This window comes from Silurus meridionalis, chromosome 24 (genome assembly GCF_014805685.1).
Source record: "Silurus meridionalis isolate SWU-2019-XX chromosome 24, ASM1480568v1, whole genome shotgun sequence".
Taxonomy (NCBI): domain Eukaryota; kingdom Metazoa; phylum Chordata; class Actinopteri; order Siluriformes; family Siluridae; genus Silurus; species Silurus meridionalis.
The window spans coordinates 12709123-12727209 of record NC_060907.1 but is presented as its reverse complement, the minus strand read 5'-3'; the positions used below and the strand labels follow the sequence as shown (position 1 = coordinate 12727209).

Genomic DNA, 18087 nt, shown 5'->3' with positions numbered 1-18087 from the left:
GGCCACAGGACAGCACTAGTCTCTCACACTGCTCTGGTGTGATTTTGGTCCACTCTTCTTCCAGTCTCCTCCACAGTTCGGTGACTGTAGTGGGTTTCTTGGCCATAACTTTGTCACCTAGGATTTTCCAGAGGTTCTCTATTGGGTTGAGATCAGGACTCTGGGCAGGCCATGTCATTATTTCAATGTTTTCAGTTTCAAGGAACTTCTTTACCTGTTTTGCTGTGTGACATGGAGCGTTGTCCTGCATGAACACTGCGGGCTGATTGGGTGATGAACGCATGGAAGGAACCATATGTTGTTGAAGAAGGTTCTGATGAACATTTGCATTCACTCTGCCATGTAGCTGTATAAGAGGCCCAACTCCTGCTGCAGAAAACATGCCCCAAACCATGACACTTCCTCCTCCACTTTTCACTGACTTCTTTACACACTTTGGGTTCAGTCTTTCTCCAGTTTGTCGCCGAACATAATGTTTCCCATCGGACCCAAATAAATTAAACTTGCTTTCATTACTGAAGTGAACTTTGGACCAGTTCTCCTCTGTCCACACAACATGCTCCTCAGCAAAGCTTAGTCTAGCCTTTTGATTCTTTCTGCTAATGAGAGGTTTGGTCAGAGTTACATGGCTTTATACATTTAATTAAAAAAATTATCTTTTTGTCTTTTACAAGGTTATTCGAATGTTAGACATTCGAATAACCTTGTAAAAGACAAAAAGATAATTTTTTTAATTAAATGTATAAAGCCATGTAACTCTGACTTTGTTCTCTTGGTGGTGCTGTAGGTCTGAGTTTGCATTCATCCACATGTTGAAATGAGGAGCCTCAGCTGCTGTCAAATCTTGTTTCCAGAAGGGGCCAAGGCATGTGACAAGCTCGCAGCACTCACACACACACACACACACACACACACACACACACACACACACACACACACACACACACACACACACACACACACAAACTGAGTTTTGTGCGTCTGTGTTCCACTTATTAAATAAAACAAACTATTAAAAGGTCTGTGGTTCACCAATTTTTTTAAGTTTTCTATTTTTTTTTTCTTTCCCGATCGAATTTAGCAAGACACACAAGAAAACGACTTACATTCATGTTTTTTTTAATGAGTAGATGAACATTCTGAACAATGTAAAACACCAGACAGAAGTGAACTTTGCTGTACAAATTACAAAAACATCTAGCTCATGATGTGCTACTGTACGTGGTTTCTGGTTTGTCTGCGATCAACCGTTTCAGCTTCAAGCCCAAATCCTATAAATAAATCTTCCATCTGAAGATCCAACGTAAATTTGTGAGCATTAGAAGTTATATTGGAAATATCCAGTCATTATAATTCAAATGGTTAAGACTCCTCTGCAGATTCTTTGTTCCTTGGTTGACTCAGGAGCTCTTCGATCCGCTGAAGGTCACCTTCTGTGTCTTTGTCCCGGCCACTAAATTCACTAACTATATTGTCCGTTAGCTGTAGTCGTGCGTTCCTGTAAAAATTCAATCAAAATAAAGAATGTAAATGTTTGGAAATAGGTTTGACGAGAGAAATAACGCAATTTTAATATAATAGCGCTAGGAACCATACCATTCAGCCACCCTTAGCTCATACAGTTCTCTTCGTTCCCGTCTTCGCTTTTCACGCATGGTCTCTCCTCCCAGTTTCTGCAGCCCAACAATTAACGCCCCAGCAGGCACACTGCAACAACACTGAGTCTATCAGCTAAAATCAGCAATTCACCTTTAAAATACTCCAGAAACTTCAGCATACGATCATTTCATATGTTCAAACCACGAGGGTGTTGTTCTTGTTTCCACTGTCACTATACTCGAAAGCTTTTACATTTATGAACCTTAGTCGTTAGCTAGTTTTGTGCATTTCTTTACAACAATGTTAAAGATTTGGAGCACATATTTTGCATAATGCAGGACAATGAGAACATAATTTTTCTTATGCATGTCCAAATCATCATTACTGATAATCATTTGTCATTGTAAACCATGATATATGATCTAAGTTGAATATGAATATTAAGTCACGCTAATACAGGTCTCGCATGTCAAACCATCTTCTCCATCACTCCACAACCGACCTTCTCTCCCCCCCACACATACCCAAAAAACCCTCAGAATTCTCCCAGCATGCTGCTATTTAGAGCGTGATGTGCCGATTTGATTAGCTGCCTGGTTTGATTTTGCACCCCGCCTCGCTGCACCTAGCCGGGCACTGGGGATGTTTACATACACAGAAAGCAGCGCTCCAGGTGCCAGTCAGCACGCCAAAACCAGCCCTGCCAGCATACTGAGAGAGAGCCGAGCGCCGTCTGAGGTGCTAATCCTGATAGCGCTGCTGGATGGAAAGGACGACTGGAAAGGTCTCGGCTCGAAATAAGAAAAACAGAGCCAAATGAAGGGGAGGATGATGAAGCCCGTCCTCGGGACTAACCTAGAGATGAGATGAAATGAAATTGGATGGACTGTGCCAGAAGGAGGAGATGTGGAGTTCAAGGGATGGATGGAATTGGAATACAAAGCTGACAGGGAAATTTAAAAAAAGCAGTGCAGCTGTTGGATTAGGCACTCATGCCGTTCTGCCCTAAAGATCTGGGCCTTCTGCATGGCACATGGGTTCCTCTGGCTGTGTGTGTGTGTGTGTGTGTGTGTGTGTGTGTGTGTGTGTGTGTGTGAGAGAGAGTTGCTAGAAGGGAGCAGCTGGCCAATAGAAACCCCACAAAAAGGGGGGCAGGGGTGGATGTGTCACTGTGTCAAGAGAGAATGGAGAATTCCCAAAGGGCAGGAACATCGCTGTAGAATGATTGGCAAATCCTGTGGAGAACTCAAGACCGCACATTCAGATTCTACAGCTGGAGCTACGAGATGTTCAGAAGTGGGTTGGGAAGGCAGAGACAACGCTCTAGCCTCTTAGAGACAGAAGGCGATGAGACAGTTATCAAGGACGCTTTCCTTGCTGCCTGAAATGCAGTGTGGTGCCACAAGCCCCCTGGTGTTAGATCAACCAGGTGGAACGAGACGTGTTCAGAGACGTCGGTCCGCTCGGACAACATTGTGACAGATGTATCAATCATTAAAAAGGCACGAGGTTGGAGCTCTTTAGGTGAGCCCAGCTACGGTTTGCCTCCTGGAAAGCAAATCTACAGGAGCTGTACAATGGTGCAGCAGACAAGCTGTTCGAAACAACGTGTACGCCAGGGACAGTGGCAAGGTGCATGTGGACCCTTCTCTTTGTGAATGCCAAGCAAACACGCTACGCCTCTCCATGGTGGAGCTGGATAGCCTGCTGGGACAGGATGCATTGGTCCACCATCTACTATACAGCCTTCTACACAGTTCTACCACTGACTGTTCTCATAAATCAATGCAAATTCGATGACAAAAATCAAGATTTGGATACGAAAACCTGTGTCAAATGTGAGCCTTTTTTTTATCAGCAATTAGAGCTAAATTAGTAATGACATCACTTGTACAATAACTTCTGCAACTGTGGCTATCAGTCCAAAGATAAAATCTTTAAGTATGCCTGGCAATGTAATAAACATTTCAAAAACAATTTAATTTATCACAAAATGACACAGTAGGAAGTCTTTCTGAGCTCCTGAACAACCCAGTGAATAAATAATGTTAAAACTGCACCTAAACATCCTTTAAACTGTTATCTATATATCAGCTTTGTAGCTTCAGGGCAAAACAAAAGAAGCAACTCCAAGAGACTAATTTTGGCACAATTTGGCTGATCAACATTTACAAACACATTGGGGATAGTCTCTATTTTCTACTCACCCCAATGCAGCTCCAATAGCCGATCCTGCCACCAATCCTCTGAGGCCCAGATTCATCCGGAACACACCTCCAGTTGCAGCTATACAGAGAAAAGACCTAAACATCAGTGTTTTCTCAAACAGGGGACATGTGTCTATTGATGTAACTTAGAAATAGTGCATTACAGCATATTACATTATATTACATACACTATATTGGCAAAAGTATTGGGTCACCTGACCTTTCCTGATGTATGTGGTTCTTTTCCAAACTGTTACCACAAAGCTGGAGGCACTCAATTGTCTTTAGATGCGCTATAATAAAAATTTGCATTCACTTGAACTTGGAAACCCGAATCTGTTCCAGCACGGCAGTGCCCCCGTGCACAAAGTGAGCTCCTTGAAGATCTGGTTTACATGCTTTGGAGAGGAAGATCTTGAGTGGTCTGCAACAGAGCTCTGATCTCATCCCTACTGAACAACTTTGGGATGTATTGGAACCCCTGACTGCACCCCAGGTCTCCTCACCTCACCTGCATCAGTACCTGACTTTCGTAATACCCATGTGGCTGATGAACACAAAAATGCATAAGCACACTCCAAAATCTAGTGAAACATCTTCCCAGTAGAGTGGAGGGAATTATAAGAGCAAATTGAAACGCAATGTGGAATGCAATACTCAAAAATCACATACAGTACTTCTGACTAGGTGACGCAATACTTTTGGCAATATAGTGTATGATCAGCATTTGCTATCAGTGTAATGTGATTGTGAGTGTAGTGATGCTTTTTTTTCTTTTTTCTTTTTCTTGATAGTTAATAAAATGTTAATTTTCTAATTCAAGCAGTATTTGACTTCAAACATTCCTGAAAAAGAAGGTTTAAGAACCACAGGTGTCATTCAATTAGATTGGATTAAATTAAATTAGATTAAACTTTGTCATTGTGCAAGGTACATGTACAGAGCTAATAAAATACAGTTGGCGATTTTCTCAGTCTTTCTCAGTCTGTGCACGTAGGACAGTAAACAGAATAAGATGCAACTTACCCCCAGCCACGGCAAAATGGCTCAAGGCGTTACTGTCCCTGTACACAGAAATGCCTGTACTGATAGTGCTGTTAGAAAGAAACAGAAAGACAGCAGGTCAGCTACATATGATACAATTCTTTTTAATTAAGCTCTCTGTGTGTGTGTGTGTGTGTGTGTGTGTGTGTGTGTGTGTGTGATCTTAGGGACTTGCTTGAAAATTGTAACAAAGCTGGCGACTCTCCAGCTCCACCTCCAGCCGTATCGCACAAAGCCCCTGATGGCCGCATTATGAGCCGAACGCTAAAAGAAAAAAAGAAAAAAACCCAAGAAACAAGAAAACATTTGTCTGTTTTTCTGAGTTACACGGTTCATGGTTTACACACTGACATGGTGATTTTTATTAATAGAACTCTATTAGAGTTAATAGAAATATTATTAGAGTTAATATTCTATTAATAGAACTTCTAACTAAAAGTTTCTATAAATGTAAGCACGAGAATGTTATCAAAATTAATTTCCCATTTTTTAGGCCTTAGCAGCTACAGGGTATAAATTATTGGGGCACCTGACCTTTCCAGCCGTGTGTGGTTCCTCCTCGAACTGTTACAACAAAATTAAACACACAACTGTATAGGATGTCTTTGGATGCGGTAGCATTCAATTTGGCCTTCACATAAACTAGAAGATCCAAACCTGTTCCAGCAGGACAACGTCCCTGTGCACAAAGCCAGCACAATGAAGATATGGTTTGCATGGTTTCGAGTAAAAGATCTCGAGTGGCCTGCTACAGAGCTCTGACCTCAACCCTACTGATCACCTTTGGGATAAATTGGAACACTGACTGCACCCCAGACCTTCTCACCTACACCTACATCAGTACCTGCCTTCACAAAACAGCTAATAGGGACTAAATGTGGAATGTGATGTTCAGAAACATGCACAAATCTTATGGTCAGGTGTCCTTTTGTCTGTTCTCTTACCACTGCATCCACTCTGCTGCGGTAGATCTCGGCTTGACTCAGATGGATGAATCTTTCACGTGCATGTCGGGCTCCAGGCAGGCCTCCATACAACAGTCCCACCAAGGCCGCTGTCAGAGCACTCTTAGCCACGTTCCTCACCTCTTCTGGGTACATCTGTCCGTTTCTGGAGGGAAAATAGAGATGAAGGAACAGTTTTAAACTTCAACTTCCTTGCAGTTTTATAAACATCGCTATACAGAAATATAAAGCTCATGCAATTATTCTGGACTTTTCTATTAAAAGAACACATGAAGTTTGTTGATATTGTTTGTAGACTTGTAAGAAGATATTAATGGTTCAGAGGAAAATGATCAGCCAAACAGGTTAATATCAACTTGAACCACTGCCCTATGATATCATGTGGTTATTTGTAATGTTGGTTGTTTCCAGTTATATTAAATGGTAAACAGCAGCCTGATGATCCAGGAGTCTTCAAATGTAGCTACGGTCAAATTTTTGGGAGCCGATGGTGCAACCATTGTGCATGAGGGCAATTTCGCATTGGGTCTGCATCCCTATGACCTGTTCTACACTAGAAATTCAAATTACTCCTCATAACATGCAGAAGAAGCTGAAAGGAACGAACCCTTGGTTGAAAAGGTCTTTAATGCGATCCCATCCTGTGTCTGGAAACTCTGGCTTGCCCACATGTTTTGGTAAAGACTGAAGACCTGACTGTGGATCAACAGCTGCATGCACTTGAGGAAGAGTGAACATATAAAGTGCCTTCAGCAGTCCAGTCTGAACGGCTCGAGGGCTGGTGGAATCTTCATCTCTGTCTTTCTCTTCACACTGGATTGTGTGCGTACACTTGGCCGAAGGGAGCATTACGCATCAGCGAGCAGTTTAATCACTGCGGGGAAACACGTGGCCAAGAGTAAGGATGTTTCCTGTATTCCACAATCTCATGTTAACACACAGCCTTTAAAGAAATGACAAGGACAAGTTAGGGAAATGATAAATGTGTTGTTGTTTTTCAAACATAATATGTGCTTTAGACAAAGGATTCTTCCTGTACAGAAAGTATAGAAAAATGATTATCCTGTAGAAACAAGCAAAGGTGAGAAAAGGAGCAAAAAGCCTTGACAGCAGCTGGATTTCATTACAATTCTCACATTTATATTACACTCCTAATGCACTAGAAATGCAATTTTCATGTTACTCATACTCACTATAAACAAAAACATCTCCGAGGAAATCTTTAAGCACATTCTGAAGTTTCGATCGCACCAAAACCTCTGTAGAAACATTTTATAGCTTCCTTCATGGTCTTCATGACAGAGTGTAAACATGTTCAGGTAAACTCACTGAGTACCCTTATTCATGACTCAAGAAAAACATGTAAAGAAAATTAAGAAAAGTTAATTAGTAAAAACTGACTATATGCATTGTTTTTAAACTATTACTGTCAAAACCAGTTCTTATAAGAGTTTTGTTAGAAAGGTGAACAGTAGTTTCTAATGTTGGACAGCATAGAGAGAGAGAGAGAGAGAGAGAGAGAGAGAGAGAGAAAGAGAAAGATAGATAGACAGATAGATAGACAGACAGACAGACAGACAACATACGATTAGACAGACAGACAGACAGACAGCATACAATTAGACGGACGGACGGACGGACAGACGGACAGACAGACAGAAAACATACAATTAGACAGAGGGACGGACGGACGGACAGACAGACAGAATACAATTAGACAGACGGACAGACAGACAGAAAACATACAATTAGACGGACAGAAAACATACAATTAGACAGACAGACAGACGGACGGACGGACAGACAGAGAGACAGAGAGACAGACAGACAGACAGAATACAATTGGATGGACAGACAGAAAACATACAATTAGACGGACAGAAAACATACAATTAGACGGACAAACAGACAGACAGACAGACAGACAGACAGACAGACAGACCATTGTATGGGTACACAGCAACGAAATGCAGTTTGGCATCTACCAAAAGTGCAAAAAGTAGCAATCGTGCAAATAGTGCAGATAAATAGCATATTTTCAGCATGTGATTTTATATATATATATATATATATATATATATATATATATATATATATATATATAAACATATGTACAGTAAATTAATATAAAGTCTATAGCAGGAAAAGATGTGTGGACATTGTTAAGAAGTACAGGTAGATGTTCAGTTCCTATTTACACAGGAATATGTACTTTTTTTCTTTTTTAATAAAAGCTGCCTGAAATCAGAACCTGGTTTATGTGTAATGTCTGCATGTTTTATTATTAAACATTAATAAATATTTTCAGATCAGAAGTGGTTAGTGAAATACATATATGAGTGCTGTTGGGTTGATGTTTAAGGATCAGACCTGCACTACTCCCGGCTGCTGCAGATGAATCTTAGCCTTCACTACATTCCTAACACGTGTTTGCATGTTGTGAAAGATCTCAGACCATTCCTGTAACCTTTCAAATGGACTGACATGCTCTGCTTACCTGCTGTTAGAGGTTCCTCCTGTAGCCGGTTCAATGTCAGCGCGTTTATTTCCTCGTGTACACGCCCCACAGCGCCTCATAGCGGCCGGAGGACATGTACATTTGTGAAACTGGGTTACAGTACAGTGGTCAGGGTCATACAGAGGTTTTCCAAAACGGGTTCTACTCGGAACAGACCTCGCAAGGGTCCATCAAAGAAGCTGAGTTCTCGTGCTGTGCGTCAGGTGCAGAAGCTGCTTCAAAAAAATGGACGCATGAGTGATGAAGAATTGCATTACAGGTCGCAGAAGAAGTGTAAAGAAGTGTACCTTGGCCGAGAAGTGTAAAACACACAATTAGAAAACACTAACAAATGCAAAAACAAAATAACAAATGCAAAAAACAAAATAACAAATCCAAAAGCAAAATAACAAATGCAAAAACAAAACAACAAATCAGAAAACAAAATAACGAATGCAAAAACAAATGAACAAATCTAAAAAACTAAATAATAAATCCAAAACAAATGAACAAATACGAAAATATAAATTGTTTGTGAATGGAACACTTACTGATCATTGGACGAGACACCTGTCATTCAAGATATACAGAAAGTATGAAATCTTATAACTTTGTTTCTTGTACATGTGTAAAGTTATCAGTTTACTTTAAATTATTTTTTATTTCGATTATTGCACCTATAAATATAAGAACAATATACACACAGTATATATAAATATAAGGGACATTATGTATAAAAATCTAAAGAAATAACCCAATTCCCACTTTAAAAATCTTTGAAAGCGACTTTTTATAGGATCAACAGAAAAATCACAGCAAACTAAGTGCTAAAACATTTCACAATACATATTGTACAATTCATATGATTAGCATTAAATTTCTGTTTTTGGAAGAATTAAACAATAAACCCAACTTTTGAAAAATAGCATTTATTCGGTCTGAAAAGCAGATGGATGAACATAAAAAAAAAAACATAAAAAAAGAAAACCCACACACACACGTCTACACAAAATAGTTGCATATCCTCTTTCATTTTCTTTACTCACTTGGATAACAAACATGGAGCACAACGTAAACCGCTCGACTCCAACACGTTTATTGCTGATGTACATAAAGAATACTGGAACATATTCAACACTGAAGTGCCAACGTGGCTCTATAGCACATCATCTAAATGGAAGAACATGAATATGATGCTCAGAATGTTCAAAATGGCAGAATAATGTTCACATTTAGATTTACAGTGGCACTTTAATGTTGTCTGCAGATATGGTATTTTTTTTAAGCGAGTCTCTAATACACATAGCAGCTCAACTACTCATGTGAGCTTGATTTGCTGGTGATTATGCAGATATATACAACGAGGAGGAAGGAATTTGGCTACGATACGATGGCGAGTATTAAAGGGGGGAACACAAAGAAATTTGCTCATGAGTGTCTGAGTAGGAAAATATTTACAAGGAGATTTATCTGTGTAGATGTGTGCAAGAATCAGTTTTTCCTGATCAACCAGGAGAGGGCAGTATGCCCTGGCATTTGTGAAGTGAATGTACTTGAATCGTGAATCATTATTATAACAGGCATTAAAAAGCAACGCTCATCTTTAATTTGCTTTCATTGCTTTAGTAAATTAACTGGAAAAAAAATTGCTGCTGATATTTTAGGATGTCTGCAGTAAAAATGTAATTTAATCAACATTACTAAACATTACTATTATTTCTCAATTCGGCTTTTGTTCGAGCTGAAAAATACGAACACGTTTGTATTTATAAACAATACCTGACCAAAAGTCTTGGGACACAGGATAAGACAAGATGAAGAAAATCATGAAAAAAGGTGCACAGAGTCATTAGAGCTGCCTTTAACTAAATACTTGCACCACTAGTATTTGTACCACCCAGAATCTACTGAATTAATCTAATAGCATCCTATCTAATCTATTATTGGGCAAGTAAGCAAAATGTATAGTAAACATATTTTCCCCATTCGATCTACCTGATCTATTTTGAAACAAGTGCTAAATTCGAGGAGAACCAACAAGAAACTTGTTTTACAGACACTAGACGATCATGTGCAGGTCAAAGTTCAGACCTGTCTGGTTTCTGGGTGATCTGGTTGTAGCTGGATTTGCGTTTGGGCTCGAACTTGAGCAGCTTGCTGTAGTCAGTGAGGAGGGTCTCCCAGTAGCAGGACACGTCCTCCATACGAAGGTGATCCTCGATGAACTTCTGGCCCCTGGAGACACACACCATGCAGTGACATTTTGCATGACAAAGCTGTAATCAATCAGGGATTAACGTTATTAATTAATACCTTAGCGCGATGGCCTCTGCCACGTTGTCATTTTCCTTGACGAAGTGCAGCAGCTCTCTGAAGAAATATCAACTAATCAGAGTTTCGAAGCGTTCAGTTACAGCATAGGTGAAAACTACATTTTGTCCAATTTTTAGAAAAACACCATATGACTGCTCGAGAGCTGATGTTATAGAAAATTTAACACCTTTTGATTAATTAGAAGATTAGTATTAAATCAAAATAGCGCAGATGGGTTTTCCCACCTCCCACCCCATCAGGATTGCAAAGTTCTGGGAATTTTTAAGACTGAAAACTTTCCATGGGAATTAATAGGAATTTCTGGGAATTTACATAATTGCAGATTAGCCAATAACAGGGAAGTTGAAAAGGAAATCTTGCAGGGAAATCTTGGTTAAAACAACCATTTAATGCAATTTCAGCTTACGACCAGACAAAATGTGGATATTTATGTTTGTATAGGATCGAGTTTATATCCATTTTCAAAATGTGTAATTAATTCCCATAAATTCCTATAAATTCCTGGTAAATGTATAACTTGATGGAGTTTCAATGGAAAGTCTCTGGAAAGTTTCCTGGAAATTTACCAGACATGTTCTGGCCCTTTGCAACGCTCCACCCCATACCCCTTTTAAAAACCTATTGATTTCTTTTTAATTTGATCCAAAAGTACTGTATATGAAATTGAATGGATCACCTGAGGTCAGAGAGGTCCTGTTTCACAGGGATGTAGTGAACCCATGGTTTGAGCTGAGGATAGAAAAACTCCAGCCACTCCTCTCCGACATGGAAGACCAGTGAGCCGCAGAGAAACAGGTGTTTGAAGCGAAAGCTGGCCGCTACACCTCGGAAGTTAAAAAGGTACCTAATGTGAAGAGAGGAAAAAAGCTTATTCAGTTTGTATTTACTCTTTATGTCTTCATTTCATTCCTATCATATATATATATATATATATATATATATATATATATATATATATATATATATATATATATATATATATATAAATAAATAAAATGTGCACTGACTTGTATTCACAGTGATCAACCAGGGGAATTTCTTTGGCTGGGGGTCTGCCCAGTGTGTCCTGCAGGAGAACAGGTAATAAATAAATAAATAAATATCAGTACAGATTTTAGCAGTTGTGATTAAAAACCATATAACTGACAGACCTTTTCAGATTTCCACGCCTGGTTCTTAGTGTACTCTGCATCCACCAGACTCGGATCTTCTCTAGACAGCAGAATCAATGGGTCTCTCTCTGGACTGGTCCTGAATAAGGAGTGAAAAATTAAACGCACTAATAAAGCATCGCCATATAAGAGCAGCGAGCTACCATAAGTGGTGTCATGTTTATATCTGCCTCACCTGGAGCCTCTGAAGTAACCTTTGGGGCTTTTATTTTTCCATGGCCATTGAGCTGCTGATCTGAGAGAGTTTTGGATAAAATAGGTTCATTGTTTAATGCTTTAAAATAAAATTGCATTTGTGTCTAAATATCTAAATGTATGAATGGTGTTTGTATTTGCTTTCATTGTTTTTATTATCTATACATATACACAACCATTCGTCTATTTATATACCATCCATCCATCCATCCATCCATCCATCCATCCATCCATCCATCCATCCATCCAACTTGTCTACTTTCTATCCATCTGTCCATTCATCACCAGTATATACTCATCCACCATTTATCCATCCTGTCATCCATCCAAATTGATTCATATTCACCCATGCATTATTCACTGTGAATCACCAATACATTTTTATCTTCTGTCCTCCATACTTGCCTTTATTCATTCATCCTCTCACCCTCATATCAATCCGTCTTTCAGCTTCCATCCTTATTTGTTCCAATCCATACATCCTCTAATCCTCCTCTATTGATATACTGTTCATCTATTATTTCATCTATTTATTTCTACATACATCCTTCCATATGTATCCTCATCCTTTTTTCTTTATCCTTATTTTCTTATACATTCATATGGTGTAAGAGAAAGAAACCTTTCCTGCTACACACAAATGAACTCACTTTTTCAGATCTTCTCTCATCAGGTCCCAGCGACCCAATCCGGTCGGATAAATGGGCCAGACCGCAGGTCCTCCTTCCCAAAACGTCCAGGCAGGATACATGATGTCTCTGTAATCTGGAGTCTGAAAGCATACGGCAGTGCGTTTTAAACATTTAATCTTACCGTAATATCATCTGTTCAGTGGAACTTAGTTCAATGTGAGTAATAAAAGTGTCAATTTTTTTTTTTTTAAGTTTTCCTACTGCCAAATATTTCAGTCCTACTCTCTAAGTGTGTCCTAATATAGGTCAAGCAAAACACTATGTAGATAAACTTTTCTTATGAACAAACAAATGTTTATAATTATAATAAACTGTATATCAGAGACTTATCAAACTTGCATAAGAGCAAATCTGTACATGACACACCTTGCTGAAGGAGAGAACAGGAAGCACAGGTTGAACCCATGATGGCACCTGAGGATAGTCACGCACATTTATTACCATCTCCATATTTGGCAACCTGTCAATCACTTTTAGGATAAAATGCTCGACTCCACTGCACCTGCAAAGAATAGACAAGAACTCTAGGTATTTTTCACAAATTTGGAAATCGTGAAAAAACAATTAAGAAAATGACATAACGCAGTATGCATTATTGATATTGCAAGATATTAAATATAATGTATATATGATAAATAAATATAGAAAATAATTATAATTTACAATAGGTTATAATAATGTTAAAAAAACAGATAAAATTACATTTTTATAAGCCAATTATAAAAAAAAGAATTCCTAACACAATAAAAAAAAAAAACATGATACAGACAAAAAATTGTGAACACCTGACCATTAGGTTTGTATGTGCTTTCTGAACCTTCCATTCCACAATTTGCTGTTATAATAACCTCCAGTCTGAGCTCATTCAAACACAAAGGTATTATAACAAAGGGGTAAAGATGCCTTGCCACTTGTCACATGTTTATTTCAGCAGAGTGAAATTCTTACTTTGCAAACCCTAATGATGTTATAAAGCTGAGGTCATGAGTGCAGTCTCATCCAAAACACAAGCCCCTGGAGCACAGAGGGTTATGGGCTTTGCTCAAGGGCCAAGAGAGGCAACTTGGCAATACTGGGGATTGAACCCCCATCCTTCCGATCAGTAAACCAGAACCTTAACCACTGAGTTTCATCAGGTAGTGATGTGGGATGAGGAGGCCTGGGGTGCAGTCAGACCACAGGACATGGTTCCAGTAATTCATGCTGTTGGACAGGTGGTCTTCAACAAACTTTTTGAGGCCTTTCTTGTGAGCCAGCTTCAGAAAAGATTCCTTCTGGGACTTGATGGCGCGTTTTTTAAAGCAGCTTCTGCACCTGACGCACAGCACAAGGACTTGACTTCTTTGATGGACCTTTGGTGGAACCCGTGTTGGAAAACCTTTGTATGACCCTGGCCACTGTACTGTAACTCAGTTTCAGGTTGTTACTCATCTTCTTGTAGCCGAGGCATCTTTGTTGAGAGCAACAATTCTAATTCTCAAATCCTCAGAGTCATACCCATGAGGTTCCATGTTGAACATCCAGTGGTCAGTATGAGAGAATTGTACTCAAATCACCCCATTTTAACTCTATATAGTGTATATATATATATATATATATATATATATATATATATATATATATATATATATATATATATATATATATATACACACACACACACACACACACACACACAATCCTGTTTTGGACGTCTACAGACAATTCCTTGGACTTAATGGCTTGATTTTTGTCTGACATGCACTGTTAACAGTGGGACCTCATATAGACAGGTCTGTGCCTTCAAAGCATGTAGAAACATCTCAAAGATGATCAGTGGAAACAGGATGCACCTAAGTTCAACTTTGAGTGTCATGGCAAAGGAAAGTTTACAAAAAAGGATATTGCACCAACCTGGCTGGAAACATACACTCTGGTTCTCTGTATAGTTTGTGTTGATGATCTGATAATGTGTGCCCACACCACGGCGAACTGTGTCCATCATGAGATCCTTCGTGATGCCGCTGCTGAACGGCTTCAGGTCCTCCTTCAGGACACTGGGAAATGGCAAGAGTATGGTGTCAAATGTATACATCCATATGAAATGCAATTCGAAATTATTGCTTTAATGCTGTAGAAATAGATTCGGATTCCTAATGAACAAGTCAGAAGCAACGGTGGCAAGAAGACACGAGACAACAGGAAAACCTTGAGAGAATCCAAACTCAAAAAAGTCACCTGATAGTAAAATTCGAAAATATTTATAGTCTCTAACTATATACTGTAAGATCTAACAGAACTAATACAGGCTACAATTGTGAGCAATTGTGATCTTACAGCATACAGCTATGAATATTCATGTCATACATGGTATATAAACTTTTACCATAATTCAGGACTAATCTACCGTACACGTTTAGGTCATAAGTATTTGGACACCTGACCTTCGCGCACGCACACACAATCAGGTATAACATTATGACATTATAACTTTAAAACAGGTAAAGTGAATAACACTGATTATCTCTTCATCAGGGCACCTGTTAGTGGGTGGGATATTATTAGGCAGCAAGTGAACATTTTGTCCTTAATGTTGACATGTTAGAAGCAGGATAAATGGGCGAGCGTAAGGATTTGAAGCGAGTTCAACAAATTGTGATGTCTGGACAACTTTGACGCATCTCCAAAATTCAGCTCTTGTGGGCTGTTCCTGGTCTGCAGTGGTCAGTATCTATTAAAAGTAGTCTGAGGAAGGATCAGTGGTGAAGCGGTGACAGGTTTACAAGAGGGCCAAGGCTCATTGATGCACGTAGGGAGCTGGAGGTAGCAGAGCTGAAGATGTTGAGGTTTTCATTGGGAGTGATGAGGATGAACAGGATTAAAAACAAGTTATTAGAGGGACAGCGCATGTAGGACATTTTGGAGACAAGGTGAGGGAGGTGATATTGAGATGGTTTGGACATGTGCAGAGGAGGGACATGGGGTATATCGGTAGGAGAATGCTGAGGACGGAGACAACAGGAAGGAGGAAAAGAGGAAGGCCAAAGAGGAGGTTTATGGATTTGGTAAAGGAAGACATGCAGGTAAAAAAGGGTTGAAAGAGGTAGATGTAGAGGACAGAGGGGTATGGAGAGGGAAGATCTGCTGTGGCGACCCATAATGGGAGAAGCCGAAAGAAGAAGAAAAAGAAAAAGAAGTGTATGCTAAAAAAAAAAATTTCTTAAGTCTAAAACCTAAGAAATGTGAGTATGGGTAAAGGAATGATAAAATAAAACATTATATTAAACTTATTTGATATAATAGGATTTTAGGATTTCAGGAACCCAATACAGAGTCCAGAACTCAGATATGAATATATTCTCATATTGATGATGAATATTATTTATCACAATGGTGGACTGTTTTTATTTTTCTCAGATGTGTACCTGATGTGGCAGCTGCAGTTCTCCTGGCTGCATGGCTGGTAGTTTCTGGTGGCCTCGGAAATTTGAGTGAGATATTTCTGCCATCCTGATCCTGATGTGAAATAAGAAAAGTTCAAGTTTTACACATCTGGAACAGAACATGTTTGGTTCCTGCCTCTGCTTATAAATCAATGCTTATGTATAACTTCACCTGTTAGCTAATAGTCTTTACATTTCCCACACATTTATATCGTTTGAGAGGGTTTCAGGAAAAGAAAACAGCGACTGAAACCCAAACAGAATTCTCTTCCACAATGAGTTCAGTACATGACATGACCCATCTTTTATGCTAGATGTTGATCATCTGTATAGGAACCATAATGACATCTGGATTTCAGTAACTGTTTATCGCTAATGAATGAACACTTGGCTTGGTTTCACCAAGCACCCGAAATCACGCCTGATTATCTTTAAAGTTAGTATTTTGCGATATATATATTTTTACTTTTACCTTTATCAGCCAGGCTAATCTCGGGTTCAATCAGAAGCAAAAGAAATACTGGTATGTGCAAAAGAAGCTCCATTTTTGTGTATAGATTAGTTGAGACTGAGAAACTTTATCGTGCACTCGGTGATCTACCAGTCTGGTCTGACTGCATTCAAAGCGTCCCTTTAAAGGCACAGACCACTGAACGAAACACCTTACACTACTGAACTCAAACTACTGAACAAAACACCTCACACTACTGAACAAAACACCTCACACTACCGAACAAAACACCTCACACTACTGAACAAAACACCTCAACACTTCACAAAACACCTCAAACTACTGAACAAAACACCTCACACTACTGAACAAAACACCTCAAACTACTGAACTAAACACCTCAAACTAATGAACAAAACATCTCACACTACTAAACTAAACACCTTACACTACTGAACTAAACACCTCACACTACTGAACTAAACACCACACACTACTGGACAAAACACCTCACACTACTGAACTAAACACCTCACACTACTAAACTAAACACCACATACTACTGGACAAAACACCCCACACCATTAACCTAAACACCTCACACTACTAAACAAAACATCTCACACAACTGAACTAAACACCTCACACTACTGAACTAAACATCTCACACTACTGAACTAAACACCACACACTTCTAAACAAAACACATCACACATAAACTAAACACCTCACACTACTGAACAAAACACCACACACTTCTAAACAAAACACATCACACATAAACTAAACACCTCACACTACTGAACAAAACACCTCACACTACTGAACTAAACACATCACACTATTGAAATAAACACTTTACACTACTGATCCACACACTTCACACTACTGAACTAAATACCTCACACTACTAAACAAAACACCTCAAACTACTGAACTAAAACCTCACACTACTGGGCAAAACACCTCATACTACTGAACAAAACGCCCACACTACTAAACAAAACACCTCTCACTACTAAACCAAACACCTCACACTACTAAACAAAACACCTTACATTACTGAACAAAACATCTCACATTAATGAACAAAACACAGCACACTACTGAAGTAAACACATCACACTATTGAAATAAACACTTTACACTACTGATCCACACACCTCACACTACTGAACAAAACAACTCAAACTACTGAACAAAGCACTTTACACTACTGAACGAAACACATCACACTATTGAAATAAACACTTTACACTACTGATCCAAACACCTCACACTACTGAACCAAACACCATACTACTGAACCAAACACTTCACATTCCTAAACTAAACCCCTCTTACTATTGAACTAAACACCACACAATACTGAACTAAACACCTTACACTACTCAACCAAACACCTCATACTACTGAACTAAACATCACACCTTGCTGTACTAAATACTACACACAACTGAACTAAGCGCCACACAATACTAACCAACTAAACAACTCACTATTGTACTA

General features: G+C 39.1%; 2 protein-coding genes across 4 annotated transcripts; both read right to left on the bottom strand.

The window, feature by feature from the left end:
- Positions 1–1102: 1102 nt before the first annotated feature.
- timmdc1 (translocase of inner mitochondrial membrane domain containing 1) lies at positions 1103–8518 on the bottom strand. Of its 3 annotated transcripts, none has more exons than XM_046837041.1 (8): positions 8313–8454; positions 6423–6758; positions 5795–5960; positions 5026–5114; positions 4833–4900; positions 3807–3885; positions 1597–1707; positions 1103–1498 (listed from the first exon to the last, which is right to left on the bottom strand). In XM_046837041.1, exons 2-8 carry the CDS (start codon positions 6662–6664, stop codon positions 1363–1365), a joined length of 891 nt encoding a protein of 296 aa, XP_046692997.1. In that variant the 5' UTR covers positions 6665–6758; positions 8313–8454; the 3' UTR covers positions 1103–1362. The 3 variants fall into 3 exon arrangements, with proteins under 3 accessions (XP_046692997.1, XP_046692998.1, XP_046692999.1); XM_046837042.1 differs by lacking the exon at positions 8313–8454 and adding an exon at positions 8186–8280; XM_046837043.1 differs by lacking the exon at positions 6423–6758 and having other exon boundaries at positions 8313–8518.
- Positions 8519–9225: 707 nt separating this feature from the next.
- On the bottom strand, positions 9226–16723 carry poglut1 (protein O-glucosyltransferase 1). The gene is given in 12 exon segments (XM_046837055.1): positions 9226–10547; positions 10626–10682; positions 11323–11490; positions 11654–11712; positions 11798–11897; positions 11994–12053; positions 12664–12785; positions 13072–13207; positions 14599–14644; positions 14647–14741; positions 16110–16200; positions 16600–16723. Coding segments are annotated over 12 exon segments (1164 nt in total). The 5' UTR covers positions 16673–16723; the 3' UTR covers positions 9226–10390.
- Positions 16724–18087: the final 1364 nt, after the last annotated feature.